At 43.4% G+C, this 15,665-nt stretch overlaps 1 protein-coding gene across 14 annotated transcripts in view; it reads right to left on the bottom strand.

The window, feature by feature from the left end:
- The window catches only part of mbnl1 (muscleblind-like splicing regulator 1), a 746,553-nt gene that overhangs the window by 168,498 nt on the left and 562,390 nt on the right, over nt 1-15,665 (bottom strand). For 11 of the 14 annotated variants that reach the window (XM_072572067.1, XM_072572068.1, XM_072572065.1 and 8 more), the window contains one exon: nt 1,343-2,564. The exons of the other annotated variants lie outside the window; for them this stretch is intronic. In XM_072572067.1, the coding sequence (XP_072428168.1) occupies nt 1,343-1,516 (174 nt within the window). In that variant the 5' untranslated portion in view covers nt 1,517-2,564. The remainder of the gene's footprint in view (nt 1-1,342; nt 2,565-15,665) is intronic. 14 annotated transcript variants of the gene reach the window in all.

The following is a 15,665-nucleotide window of genomic DNA, read 5'->3' as shown; positions in this document are numbered from 1 at the left end:
CTCATTTACAAAGGAGAGCTGGAACCAAGGCCATATGTCTTGTTTGTCAGTCACTAGGAAGGCCTTAAATGGGGACAGCGGGTGGGTATCTCATTCTGCTGCTCCTAGCAGTGCATCTATCTAATCTAATCAAAATACAATGTTATGAAGGATTAAACCACACACTCTCACCATCAAGCTACGCAAGGAATCTCTCCTGAAAGTTACTTATAACCACTTTAGCTACAACCATCTCACGCTGGCCATCTGCCTTGCCCAACCTACTTTAACAATATCATTTCACCAAGTCAGGCGAGTGAAGCTATGTACTGTGGATTATGGGGCTTCTTTCTTGGTCAAGCATTCATTACATTACATACTGCAAGAAAGAATTAAAATGACAGCGCAATGAACTCTACTTGGGGAGAGGGAGAAGAGCAATTTTGTCTCCGTCACAACCACGTGTCGTAGCAAATGCCTTTATTTCTTGAGTTGGTGAACAAGTGAAGAACGGCTAACAGTGAACACGTGACCACAGGCCTTGGGTGTCGGCCTCAGGAAAGCCTAAGCAATGCCCCAACTCAGGACCTGGCCTCATGTATCGTGCAGGTTAGGTCCAATCCTTTTTGCCTCCTGTAATACCCAAAAAAGCACATTAGTCCCCTCAGCTGAAGTGACAGCCTGGCCTATTGCCAATCTATGTCTGAACAGCTGAAATGAGGGTCAAGACATTTCATTGTGGGATATTGCTCCCCACCCAACCCCCCCAAAAAATCTTCCCACCCCAAACAAAGTCTTTGCTCTGTCAGAGTAGCTGGTCTAAAAATAGGCAGCAAACTACACAGGCTATATTCATTGGCGAGCTTGAACTCTGAGGCACATTGACTGCAACCATTCTTCTCAGTGGACAGCTCTGACTGACACCAGGCCCGAACACAAATCTCTCGATTCTGCTCCTTGGAAGCCAGTGTGGGACTTACACATCACAGGAAAAAGGAAAGTCATCACCCGTAGGCTAGAAAATTATTCATGCCCAAGCATATATGTGTTTCAAGGAACACGACACATTTCAGTGAACACATGCATAAGTGTAGGCATCACGACTGTCTGGTTAACTTAGAAGCTGCTTTCTCATCCCCTGCAATTTTTGCAACGGCATCAGTGTGCAAACCTTACAAATAAACACTTGGTTACAGTGTTGCTTCTTTTTTCCTCCCCCTCTTCTTTTAAGCATTTTCACACATTGGGCAGTCCATCATCATCACTTGCACAGAATACAAAACATGACACGCGCGCGCACACATTATTTCAGCTGAGCATTGTCAGTAAAACACACCCGCGTGTAGTTCATTTCTGTACTCACTTTCAACGAATCAAAGCAGGCAATTACTCGTCCATTTTCAACTTGGCAACTTTTGGAAGGGTGTGCAAATTTACATTCTGTGTCTGGTCTTGAGCAAGTGCCTCTCTGAAATTCTCTGCACACTTCCAACGTCAGCCATTTTGTGTCCCGTATCTGTGTCACACTAACAGCCATGTTTGAGAGTTAACAAGCAGGCGAGATTGTTCCGGAACAGTGTAGAGCCAAACACGTCGATTGTGGAGCCGTGAAGACCGGTTAAAGAAAACCTTGACGTTTTTTGGGGGTGATAAAGAATACCCTTTGTTTTTTTCTCGTTTTGAGCGTATTAAAAGCTTTCTCAACAGAAAGATCACCACAAGGAAGTTTCCCTTCAGAGAAAGCCCCTGGCATTAGATTGGTGAGGATTCGTTTTTTTTTTAAAAAGAATTTCAGAAAGAATAAAGACTTTTCTTCTTTTTATTTCTCTCTATTTTGGTTGAAAAAGTAACAGTGTCAGCTTGGAGTTGTAAGTCAAACGCAGGGCAATTGTACTCTGTGACCCATAACGTGTTCCCAAACTGAAGCCTGGTTTGAAGCTTGGAAATGGGTTAGCACTTAGCTCTCGGTGAGGATCGCAGTTGTTGTAGAGTACCAGTTATTCGAAAGGTAACATCCAGCTCTCTGATATGGCAAGCAGTTTCAAAGGTGGGCAACCAATATTGATCAACTCTGCCCAGCTGATTGCAGAGATCAGACTTTCCAGGATCAGACTTTTTAAAAAATTTTGTTTTAATCCCTTCGATTGTTTCAGGCAGAAGGTAACTGTTTCGGTAGAGTTGTGTTTTTTTTTCTGTCTATATGAAAATTCTTTGTTCGATATAGTGAAATAGCAAGAGAGCAATGCCAGGCTGATATACTGCAAAAAGTTTGTTCTCTCTTTCTCTCTCCCTCTCTCCCTCTTTTTCTCTCTCTCTCTCTCTCTCTTTCAGACCTAGGTGGGAATGAAAGGGAGGGGGTGGACAAAAGGGGAAGAGGAGGAAGGAGGGAGCTGGGGGTAAGGGGAGGAGGTGGGGGTAAGGGGGGGGGGGGCGGGGGGAAATGGGTGATTGAACTAAAGCCGAAGGGTTTGGATGTGCAGTTGTTGCAGTCCTAGCTGGCAGCAAGCAAGACAATTAAGCAGAGACTGCTCTAGAAGCTTTTCGAAGCAGCAGAGATTCCAGGAAAGGCACTTCTCAGTACCAACCTGTAGGAGAAACAGATACATCAACATTTTACCAACCAGCATTTAACTCCCATCCCAATTTTAAAAAAAAAATGAACAGGAAATTAAAAAATAAAATCTTCCTGCGTCAAGCTGGAAGTAACATGCAAAGGCAACAGTCTACCTGCGTTTACAAAAATACTTACAGTGCAGCGTGATGCAGCCAGCCATTGTACATTACTTTGGGAAAGAAAGGCAGTTTCTCCCCTTGTGAAGCAATGCATGACAGGAAGACAACCAATCAAGGACAGTGTTGCAGCAATATTCTGGGCAGAGAGCCAATCGTTTTGACTGTCTCATGAAAAGGTCGCACCTGTCAGACATTCACTGCTATGCAAGAAGCACAGAAACACACCTATCAGATGCACCAACCCATCTGCCTGTTGTCCTTGTGCCTCAGATCATTATCCAACATGCAGTTAGTGGATTAATCCAGGTTAGCTTTTCACCAGCTACCAGCAATGGTTGAAGCTCCTGCAGGGTCTCACACACGCATACTCGCACACACACGTGCACACTCACTCGGGCAGATGTGCAACTTACATTTGCATACATGTACACACATTCACACATGTAATTCACATGTACGCTCATGTGTGCACTCACGTGCAAACATGCGCACACTCTCACATGCACATTCACATGCATACACTCACTCACACGCCCACACCCTCCTGCATCTCTCACAGCAACACACATGCGTTGATATGCACACTTACAGACCTGCACACTTGCACACACATGCTGGTACTCTCACCATCACACTTGCGTAAGCTCACTCGCACACACTCCTGCGCTCCCAAGCAAAAACGCACAGGAGTCAAGCTTAGTCCCGCAGACTCGAGTTAACTGGGCACCGCCCAAGGCATAAGCTGAGTACTGCTTTACTCTGCCAGGAACGTCGAGGAGAGAGAGAGAAGGAGGTTGCTGTGAAAAGTACATTCCCTTCTCCCGTTCCCCACCCCTCACCCACAGCCAACCACATCTCCACTCCCTGAAACCAAACGAGGTCCCTACTCCAAGTGGAGCTCTGTGTTGGTATGAAACTATTTCATTCAGCCAGCAACCACTTTCTCAGTATATCATAGCCAAGTCAGTCATTAACAAAAGCTGCCTGTGTGGTGACCTTTCCCTTCGCCACAGTCAAGATCCATGTTCGATGGGGAACAGAGTGATCACAGTGCAGCCTAGATGCCTGGCAGACCGAGAGCGCTCTGCCAAGATGCAATTCCATGACACCAGCATTAAATATTCAGCAAGGCAATTTGTTTTTTCGCAAGCCAGGGTGTCATCCCAGCATTGTAGGTAGTGGCATGCTGGGACCAGGTGCAAACAACAATCATTCACCACACATCCCTTCAACAACCTAACTCACCACCGATCTATGTTGGGAAGCTTACCTTCTTTACCATTCCCCCTTTGGTGAATGTAACACAAAGGCAGACCACAGTGTCGTGTAAACAAGAGTTTAAGTAATGCTGAAACCCTGGCTAATATTCTGGGGACTTAGGTTCAAGCCTCAGTGCAGCATTGTGTAAGCCTGAAGTTATCAATGTGTCTCGGTCATGACCATTATGTTGAAAACCCATCTCCTTTCTCAATGTCCAATGGACATCTGCATTCCTTTCCTTGTCTAGGCCTACACGTGACTCCAAAGCCACTGCAATGTTGGGCTGTCGCTCAACTATCCCCCTACTGATGGCTAAACAAGCCATTCATTCCAAGAGTGAACGAGTGATGGGCTGCAAAGGGAAGAACAGAAACACAACTGCCCACTGATGAAATGAGAATTACCTTCAATTGCAAAGAGATGCAATTCACTCCCACCCCTCGTCTCTCAGATCTCTCATTTTCGTTTTTAAAAATGTTTCTGGACGCCCGCCCCACAGTTGCATACTCTGTCTCCTCGACAGGTCGACCAATGCAATGGGTGGGTTTGAGAGGTATTCAATTTTGTAGTGTTACCTTATTACCACGGGCTCTTTGAAAGTCTGGGGCAGTCAATATCCGTGAGCAAGTTACTTTGGAGGGAAGCAGCAAGGGAGAGAGAAGTCAATGGACAATAATTGTGAGTAGAAAGTCTGATTCGTGATCCCCTCCTGGTCCAACTTGAATGCATGATTGGACCACTCCAGTCTCATTACCTTCCCAGTAAAGTGCATCCCAGGCACTAAACATTTATCAACACAATGCACAGCCAGAGTCCAATTACACCCCTGAAATGAACCGAATTAAAAACACTACATTTTGACTGATGAGCAACATCAACACTCTCATGTGGTGAGGAGTAGATTGAAATCAATGCAAGTTGGTACTTAACTAGGGACCTGCAAAGTTATGCTGCAAGATTATTGCAGCAATTAGCCAGAGTTCAAAATTATTCTGCATTTCCCTATTGCTACAATGAGCACTGTGTCTTTTAATGTCTGGCTTCAGTGCTGAATTTCTACCTACATTTCCCATTTCCAAGCAATGACTGGTTCTACATTTGGGGCAAAAAGAGGATTGAACACAAAGGAAAAAAATGACAGAAACAGAATAATGCATCCATGCAATATTTCTCTTCGAGGTGATGCACCCATTTATATGCCTCATGACCTCACTGGTTTCACACCCTCACTCCTGTTCCCACTCAAGAGTCCATTTCCTTTCCGATTGGCTAAAGGAAGGCAGAAGCTGTGACAGTGATTGGGTCATGTGACTATTTTTAAATAAAGTTCTTTGATGGGACATGGATTTGAGTGGTGAGGCCAACATTCATTACTCAGCACTAAATGTTCATGAAGGGAGTGGCTTGTGAGTCTGTCACAGAGGAGAGCCGAGAGTCAACTGTACTGCTGCGGTCATTTAGAAACCAGACAGGTTAAGGACGGCAGATTTCTTTCTCTCAGGACATTAATGAATAAGATAGATTTTTACATCAGTTTATGCTGGCAAAGTTAGGATTAAGTTAGGATATCTGGTTGGCATGGACCAGTTGGATCGAAGGGTTATGTTTCAATGCTGTACATCTCTAGGACTCTATGGTCATCATGACTGTGACTGGTATTGAATTCAAGAATTCCTATTTAGTTACATCTAAATTCCACCAGTTGCTTTGGTGGGATTTGAACTCATATTCCCACTGGCCAGATCTATGTTACAAGCCCAAAGGCTTTACCATTATGTGATACTGGTGATTATGTTACCAAACTTTCAGTACTGTGCCCTGACAGAGTTGATGACTCTATTCAGACTCATAAGAAAGTTCCAAGTGTTACGGACGTACCTTTTGCCATCAGCCTTACTTACCACTCAGTCAACCGGCTATTGTGAATGCATGAGGGAAATCAGGGACTTAGTGTGTAAATCAATCAGGGTCTTCAGACTCTCTCCCAAATCAAGGCCTAAACTGTACAAGTAGCATCTCTGTCCCAGATGTAACTCAGTTCACTTATCTGATGATAAACTGACTTAATCCTTGGGAGCGAGGATGTGAATTCATAAAGTTCTGATATAAACAGTCCACACACACACAGTTTGCCAGACACACAAACTATTTGAAAAGTAATTTGAAAAATACAATTTTCTCAGACAAATGAGGCTAATTTAAATCGCAAATGGAACATGACAAATGATGAAGTTTTGGGAGTAGTTTTAAAATAAATTAACCAGTCAGACAACAGACTGGACTGAATGCAACACTGGTTTTATAGCTCAGTTAAGTTACTCTCAATTGACCCTCTAGTGTCATACTGACAAAGTGCTACACTGTCTGAGGTTCTGCACACACTTTTTCAAGTCAGCCATTAAACTGCGGACTCAACGACTCTCTCAGGATAAGCTAAAAGATTTCACGGTGCTATTTCACGGTAGGCAAGAGAATCTCAATAAACATTGCAAAATGAGACTAGTTAACCATTATCGTATTTTTGTCTGACTTATGTAGATTAGCTGTCATTTTCCTACGACACACCAATGATTGCATTGTCCAAAAATATCTAATTGACTATAAAGCAAATACATTGTAGTAATATAAGCCTTTCCTAACCCTTGGAAGTAGCAGGGAGTAAAATTAAGTAGGCCTGTAAAGGCAGAACTCCATCTGATCCCTTGAGAATCCGTTTGGTAAACTAAGTTAAAATTTCACTCCTGTGAACAGCCGCTTAACGATCCAGAACTGGATTACCACTGAAAAGAGAGACATTGTCAAAGCATTTTATCTTGCATTCATTAGGACAAACGCAAGAATGCCAAACTTCAAAGCACCACCACAATGTGTACTGCAAGAGAAAAGGGTGCTGACCGATCATAACACCATAAGATCATAAGATCCAGGAACAGAATTAAGTCATTCAGCCCACTGAGTCTGCTCCACCATTCAATCATGGCTGATATGTTTCTCAACCCCATTCTCCTGCTTTCTCCCTGTAACCAGAGAGATCTTACCAGTCAAGAGCCTATCTCTCTCCGCCTGAAATAGACTCAATGACTTGCCCTCCACAGCCTTCCGTGGCAATGAGTTCCACAGATTCACCACACTCTGGCTGAAGAAACTCCTCCTCATCTAAGTTCTAAAGGGTAGTCTCTCCATTGAGATTGTGTCCTTGGGTTCTAGTCTCTCCTTCTCACACAAACATCTTCTCAATGTCCATTCTATCCAGGCCTCTCTCTATTCTGAATTTTCAAAAATATCGCCCCTCATTCTTTGTCAATTCCATCAAGTACAGATCTAGAGTTCTCAATCTCTCCTCGCATGACAACTCCTTCATCCTTGGGATCATTCTTATAAGTCTCGTTTGTACCCCCTCCAACATCAGCAGGTCCTTCCTCAGACACCGCACTGCTCACAATATTCCAAATGCGGTCTGACCATATACATCTTTGGAGTACATCTCTGCTCTTATATTCTGGTTCTCTTGAAACGACTGCTAACATTGCATTGGCCTTCCCAACTGACAAGTGGACCTTATTTCTCATGAATTTCAAATTGGATTTATGTATGACTGTTGTGTCACCTCAAGTTTTATTCTCCCCAAAAGTGTAAACATAAATCTGAGGTGTAATACATCACAGAGACCTTATAAATTTGGTTCGGGTCCTTTTGCTAACCGCATTAGAAGAGTTATCGGACATTTGAGGCTAACAGGACATTGGCCATTCTTTTCAGGAGGCTGGGTTATGTCAAGGTTAAAGTTGTGCTGTCATTGGCCAGACCCCAGATGAAGTACATCCGTTAGTGCTGGACAGTCCACCACACCAAAAAGAAATATTGACTTGACAGGGGTGCAGTTCTCTGGTATAACATCATAACTTGGAATGGGTGGCCTTTTGGTGCAGTAGTCAGCACTGCTCCTCACAGCACCAGGAGCCTAGGGTCAATCCCAATCTTGGATGACTGTCTGTGTGGAGTTTGCACATTCTCCCTGTGCCTGCATGGGTTTCCTCCCACAGTCCAAAAATATGCAGATTATGCGGAATGGCCATGCTAAATTGTCCAGTATAGGGTGCAGTCTCTGGATTAGTCATGGTAAGTGTGACACCATAGGGTGGGGAGCTGGGATCCTCTTTGGAGGGTCAATGCAGACTCAATGGGCCAAATGACCTTTTTACACACTACGGGAATTCTACAATTCTTCTATGATTATGAGAACAGGACATATGAACCTGGCTTGTATTCCTTTCAATATGGAAGAACAAAGTGGAATTTGATGGAGGGATTTCGAAGGGATGCAGTAGGATGGATATTGAGAGAAAAGACTAGTTTGATTTCAGCTGCAGTATTGTGTCCACGGTCTTACTTTTAGTAAGGATGAGAATACACCAGAGTGTGTGTCAAAGATATTCATGCTCACAGTTGCAGGAATGAGATAGATTGGAGAATTTGGGGCAGTCTTCCTGTGGAGAAAAGAGGCTGAAAGGAAATTTGACGCAAATCTCAAAATCATGAGAGGTCCAACACAGTCCATGGGGAGAAAGTGCTCGTACTGATGGGTGGGGTTGAAAGAACGAGATAGCACAGGTCTAAAGTGATTGGTAAAAGAAGCACGAGTGATAGAAAAGAAGCTCTCTTACACAGAGTGGTTAGGATGCAGAATACACTGCTCTAGAGCGTGGCGGAGGCAGATTCAATTAAACCATGCAAAAATCGGCATTAGACTGCTATCTCGGAAAGGAAAACGTGCAGGGTTATGGGGAGACGTTGGGGGAATAAAAATAAGTGATTTGCTCATTTGGAGATCAGATGTTAGTACAATGAGCTGAAGGCCTTCTGCAGTGTGGACCATTCTGTAATTCTGGTGAGAGAATCCAGGACAGTGGAATACAGGCTTATACTCTCAGGCATTTCAAACTCTCCCAAAAAGGTTATGGATGCTGGAACGATCAAAACTGAAATGATTGGGGATTTGTGGAGTCAAGAAATATATGAAGCAAAGAGGAAAGAGAGTTAATGTACAGAAGATTAATTTAGAACATTATCAGAATGGATGAGTTGGACCAATGGATGTGCTTCAATGCCGTTCATCTCAATGACTCTATAAACTGCTTACTGAATGATGCAAAAAAAGCTCAAGGGCCCGGAGAAAAGCCTTACCTTGTTCCAACATGGTTTAATGCTCCCAAACACACGGGTACAGAAAGGACTTCCAAAGAATGTGCTCAGTGAGTCTCTGCTACCAGCTTGCAACATAAGTCCAAACTCATTGCCCACTTAGCCTTGTGTGACTCTAAACATCACACTCTGACCATGCCATCACTTCTTAGGAATAGACAGTTACATACACGATACTGGCAAAGGGCTGAACTACCTGTGCAAATAGCATATTAAGGTATTTTGTGGATTCTGTTAACACATCACACACAATTTGGAAAGAAAATTAAAATCACTTGTCGCGACCTGTTTGTCACTGTGCTCACTGCAGCCACACAATTTTGTCCTCAAACAACACAGTCACATTGTCCAGTGCCATTATCAAAGTGACCAGGGTCAACTTTGCTCTGCATTTAAGATGAAGAGTATGCACAAACTCTTTTAGAAAATAAGGGTACGAGTGTAAAGTATGGCCCCTGGAGACTTCTAGGAGAAAGTGAGGACTGCAGAATCTGGGGATCAGAGTCGGATGTGAGGTGCTGGAAAAGCAGAGTCAGTCAGGCAGCATGCAAGGAGCAGGAGAATTGATGTTTCAGGCAAAAGCCCTTCATCAGGGTTTAAGCCCGATTCTCCTGCTCCTTGGATGCTGCCTGACCGGCTGGGCTTTTCCGACAGCACTCTCTTCGACTAACGAGACTTCTGCCAAGTGACAAGATCATGGCTGATCTTGGACTTCAGTTCCGCTTTCCCCAATCTCCTCACAGCTCTTCAGGTTTTAAGCTGGTTCTTTGCTTTGTGAGGCTGCAGCATCTAGAATTTAAAGAAAACAATGCTTAAGGGTGACACATTTTATCTTCAGATGATGTTCATGAATGATGGAGCCTTCGCTTGAAGGCAATGGTTTTTCCTCACCCTCAATGTTGGAGATTGAAGTCATTTTGAGAGTCTGCTTATGTAAAGACCTCTTTGTCAACTATCAACTCTGTAAGCAGACAGCTGCCGTGATCCAGGTCCCAAAGTCATGACCACCTACACCTCGAGAGAACAAGTGTGTGGGACCATCATCAACTCTAAGCTTTCCACCTTGACACGGAATTAGACTCTCTGCTCCTTCACTGTGACGAGGTAAAAATCATGGAAACTCCCTTCCAAGAGGCAGTGTTTGGGAATGGGGGTGATTTACATATCTCAGAGACAAAAAAATGACAAAGACAATGCAACCCACACATTTAAAGTAGTGTCAGGGTGTGCAGAACAGCTTCATGTGGAATGACTGAATTACCCAATGACTAGCTTGGCATTCTGCCTTCTGCCTGTTTTTAAACACAGCAGCAAATCTCAGATGGATCTCCATTTGTGTTGAGTTAATAGCTCACAGGCTGAGTTGCTGTAAGAGCATTCCACTGAGCCTGAGTCAGAGTGCAAGGAAGAGCCAAAAATACCTTCAGTGCTCCTCCTTCTGTTTACTATCTAATTACATCTGAAAGAATCCTGCACCACAGCAAGAGGCCATTTGGTCCATCATCCCCATGACAGCTGTTCACTGGAGGGCTGCTACAAACCCAGCATTACAAAACATGTTAGCAATCTGAAGCATTGTTGATTCTAGCAGGTTCGAGAAGCAATCAAGGGACTTAGATCCGGGGTATGGACAGAAATCATGCAACTCCAAGAACGATTCCAGGCACAAAAATCTTCAGTTAAAGAAACTTCAGTTAGGAGGATAACTTGAAGTGGTTGGGATTATTCCCCTTAGAGCAGACAAGGGGGACAGGAGATTTGATTGAGGTTTTCAAAATGGGCTGGATAGGGAGAAACTGTTTCCATGTGGGACAGAATAAGGAAGATGAGGGCATCCATTTAAAGTGATGTACAAAAGGAGCAAGGGTAATGTGTGGGGTTAGGATCTGGAAAGGAGTGCTAGCAAATGTGCTGGAAACAGGATTAACTGAAGTACTGAAGAGGGAATTGGATGATTATTTGGACAGAAGTGGTGTCAGGAATATGGCAATATAGGTAATAGAACAGGGAGGATGGGTCAAATGAGCTCCTTCTATGCCATAACAATTCTGTGATCATGTGAAATGGTGAGGCAGGCTGAAAGGCTTATTCCTCATCTTAATTCCTATGCCCTTATGTTCATATGTAGGGCATTGCATTCAATCATCAGATGACCAACTGTGAGCAGTGCACCATTTACTTTAAGTAACGTTGGAACAGGAGCTCTGCTAAAATGAGATTGCAGTTGGTCTCTGTCACAACAGATCACCCTTGATAACCTCAGCCATAGTGCTTGCTAAACTTAGTCCCGCTGATGCTGCTTGACCTGCTGTGCTTTTTCCAGCTCCACATTTTATCCACAACAAACCTGCTTTCTCCCATACCCCACTTTAGCCTTTAGAAAGCTATTTCTCTCAAACATATTCAGTGACATCACCTTCTGTGGTTGAGAATTCCACTGGTTCACAAACCCTCTCATCTCAGTCCAAAGTGACCTATCCCATATCCTTTTGCACTGGATTGCCTTAGCCAGACGATACATCCTCCTTGTATCGATCTGTCCTGTTCTGTTAGAATTTTACAACCTTTCAATGATATCCTCTCTCATTCTTCTCAACTCCTGTGAACATAGTCCCAGTTAAACCAAGCTCACTTCATCTGACAAACCTTTCCAGCAATCAGTCTGGCAAACCCCCACTGCACTGACTCTACAGCCAGTAAGTCTTTTCTTCGGTAAGGCAGTCAAAACTGCAAACAATGCTCTAGGTGTGTCTCACTAAGCCCCTGCGCAATTGCAGCAAGTCATCCCTGCTCCAATTCTTAGCCTAGTTGCATTGAAGGCCCAACATACCATTTACCTTCTGGTTTGCTTGCTGCATCCATATGCTTTTTCAGTGACTGATGGACAAGGACAGCCCAGTCTCTCTATACATCAACAGCTTCCAACTGATCACTATTTAAATAATAGTTTGCCAATCCTAACTATTCTACATCACACTGCAACAGCCACGTATTTGCCCATTCACTTCAACTTTTTTTGCATCCTCCTTACCACTCACAAACACCCACATTCTGTCTGACACTCAGGCTTGGAAATATTACATTTGATTCCTTCATCTGAATCATTGATAGATACATTGTGAATAGGTGTGGTTCAAGTCCTGAACACTGTTGTACCTTCACTTGTCACTGCCTTCCGCTTTTGAAAAAGATCCATTTATTCTTACTGTTTCTGGTCTACGGACCAATTCTCAATCCATGCCAATATATTACTGCTAATCCCATGTGCTTTAATTGGGCACATAGGAAGTGATTGATCTCTCATGAAAATCTAAAAATCCAAATACACTACGGTTTTCCTTTCTATTCTGCACTTATATCCTCTAAAAAATATCAGTAGGTTTGTCAAACATTACCTCCCTTTCATAAATCCATGTTGACTTTGTGTGAAACTATTGATATTTTCTAACTGTCCATTAGCACATTCTTTACAATAAAGGCCAAAATGTTTCCTAATAATAGTGTCTACCTAACCAGTCTGTACTTTCCTGTTTTCTCTCACCTTTTTATTAATAAGTGGGGGTACATTTGGCACTCACCAATCTGCTGAGACTATTCCAGCATCTACAGGATTTTGAAAGTTGACAATGAAGGTTTCCACTATTTCATGGATATTTCCTATAGTTCCTGGATTGGAAAATGAAAGTTACAGCCTCTACTATCTCTCGACTGGAACTTTTCTTATTTCTTATATATTTACAATGTAAGATTTATGATTTATGGCTTGTAATTAAATTATATCTCTGATCAATAATCTTTAGCCACAAGTCCTGCTGATATCTCGGACTCTGTTCTGGCCTCTAATTGCATCATCTTCATCCCTGTGTTTAACTCTTTAAACCTGTACTGTCGTCCATATCTACATGCTGACCCAGAACCCCCTCTTCCTCAGAAGTCGAGCTACTTGTGAATCTACCCTCTATCCATCCCACCAACGTGCCCTTGCCTTTAAATCAACCCAGCTCCATGCTCAGGAGAAAATCTTAAACCCTTCTAAAGCCCCTACAACAGACAGCCTTTGAGGCCAACATCTCGTCAGCCATTCCAACACTTCAATCTCAGGCTTTGCATTGTCAGAGTCCCTTTCTGGAAAGCAGCTTAGAATCTCTCCCCACCATAAAGAGAGAGAAACACAAGAACATCGAACATTGAAAAGTACAGCACAGAACAGGCCCTTTGGCCCACGATGTTGTGCCGAGGTTTAATCCTCATGTAAAATACAATAACTGAACCTACGCACCCCTCAACTCACTGTTATCCATGTGCATGTCCAGCAGTCGCTTAAATGTCCCCAATGACTCTGCTTTCACCACCACAGCTGGCAATGCATTCACAACTCTCTGCGTCCGCACTATACCTTCTTCCCAATATCTTCAAATTATGACCCCTCATACCAGTCAATCCTGCCCTGGGGAAAAGTCTCTAACTATTGACACTATCTATTCCACTCATTTTGCATACCTCGATCAAGTCATTTCTCTTCCTCCTTCTCTCCAGAGAGAAAAGGTCTGAGCTTATTCAACCTTTCTTCATAAGGCAAGCCCTCCAGTCCAGGCAGCATCCTGGTAAACCTTCGTTGCACCCTCTCCAAAGCCTCTGGATCTTTGAGGAAAACAGGAGCAGGTGTGAGCCATTCGGCCCTTTGAGCCTGCCCCACGGTCATGGCTGATCATCCAATTTAGTACCAGTCCCATTTTCTCCCCATAGCTTTTCGTCTCTTTAGCCCTAAGAATTATATCTAACTCCTTCTTGAAAACATTTAATGCTTCGGCCCCCAACTGCTTTCTGTGGCAAAACATTTAGCCTGCAGTTCTGGATTGCTGGTGTAGTGACATTACCATGACACCATCAACTCCCAAGATGCCACATTAATGCAAGTTATTTGTTGTCTGTTGTACCAGTAAGAGGTTTCTCATTATGATGCACCAATATAAGATTAATACCTTTTAATTCTCTAGTTCAACAAATGTCCTTCGATGTGGTCCAGTACATACGGTTGCTTGTGTTAACCCCAATAATGTGCGGACAGCTTCACTGAAACCTTCAGTTTTTTTTTTCTTGACAAATGTTTTTCAAAGTTAGTGGGCATTATTGTTCAGTGTTGTGCAGTTAAGAAGCCCCCTTGCAAACATTAATATGGATGTACTTAAACCACATGGGCTGCAATTTTCATAGAATCCCTCCCGTGTGGAAGCAGGCCATTTAGCCCAGGTCCACACTGGCCCTCCAAAGAGTAACCCACACAGACCCATTCCCCCTACCCTATTACTCCACATATATCCCTGACTAATGCACCTAACCGACACATCTCTGAACACTATGGGCAATTTAGCATAGTCAATTCACCTAAGCTGCACATCTTTGGACTGTGGGAGGAAACCCACGCAGACACAGGGAGAATGTGCAAACTCCACACAGACAGTCGCCCAAGACTGGAATCGAACCCGGGTCCTTAGCGCTGTGGAGGTAGCAGTGCTAACGACTGAGCCACTGCTCAAGGGCAAGGGTTTTCTCAAAGTCAATGATGGATCAGCCATAATTACTGGCTCAGTCGGTGATGCTCACATCCCACAGAAGCATACCTTAAAGAAAACTATAGATCCTTGCACACAGAGGTACAGCAATTATAAACTCAGATATGCAGCAGTATTCATAACTGCAGGACTTCATGAAGTAATCTACAGCCAACGAAATGCTCTTTGAGGTTCAATGACTGTTACTGTGCAGGAAATACATTAGGCAATTCTGAACATGGTGAGATCCTAGAAACAGCATTGCAACAGTGGCCAGATAATCTGATTTTCTGTATTAGTGTTGTCAGTGGAGGGGTAAATATTATCAAGGACACGACAGTAGTGACAAGAGCAAACTTTACAGCTACTTTACTGTAAAACATCAGAATGCTCTGTGGGCGGCGATTAGATGGTGCATGTTTACAGAGGTACAGAGTTGAGAATTTCCACAATCTGTTCACATCCATGCAGTGAGACTCCTTTTCCACTACTGTGATCGGAACTCAAAGCCAGGAGGTGAAAGAGGAGATCACGACTGTCATTGCATTTCCCTGTTCCCTGTAACTCTGGCACTCCTACTGCAAAGCTGTGTTGCTGTATCTGCTGAAAATGCAACATTTTTTGCAGAGGTAGCTGAACAGCGATTTCTGCTCTAATATGCCCTTGGTGAGTAACTGAACATACAGTACCACACACCTCATTCTGTAAAATACTAAATTTTTTGCCAGTTCTATTCTACACCTGGAGCAAACCTGTATTTACATAACCTCCCAGAGCCCTGCCTACAGCCATTGCAATTACTGTTCTAATGAAGGGAAAAGCAGAAGCTAATGTGTATACTAGCAAACACTTTCAAACAGCAATGAGAGCAATCACCACCTTCTCTAGGGCAATAAAGGCTACTTCAAACAGTGAATCCCATTCTCTCCAAATTAATAA

The sequence above is a fragment of the Chiloscyllium punctatum genome, chromosome 6, assembly GCF_047496795.1.
Source record: "Chiloscyllium punctatum isolate Juve2018m chromosome 6, sChiPun1.3, whole genome shotgun sequence".
In the NCBI taxonomy this organism is placed as follows: domain Eukaryota; kingdom Metazoa; phylum Chordata; class Chondrichthyes; order Orectolobiformes; family Hemiscylliidae; genus Chiloscyllium; species Chiloscyllium punctatum.
The sequence above is the reverse complement of the archived record's forward strand: the minus strand, read 5'-3'. Positions and strand labels throughout refer to the sequence as shown.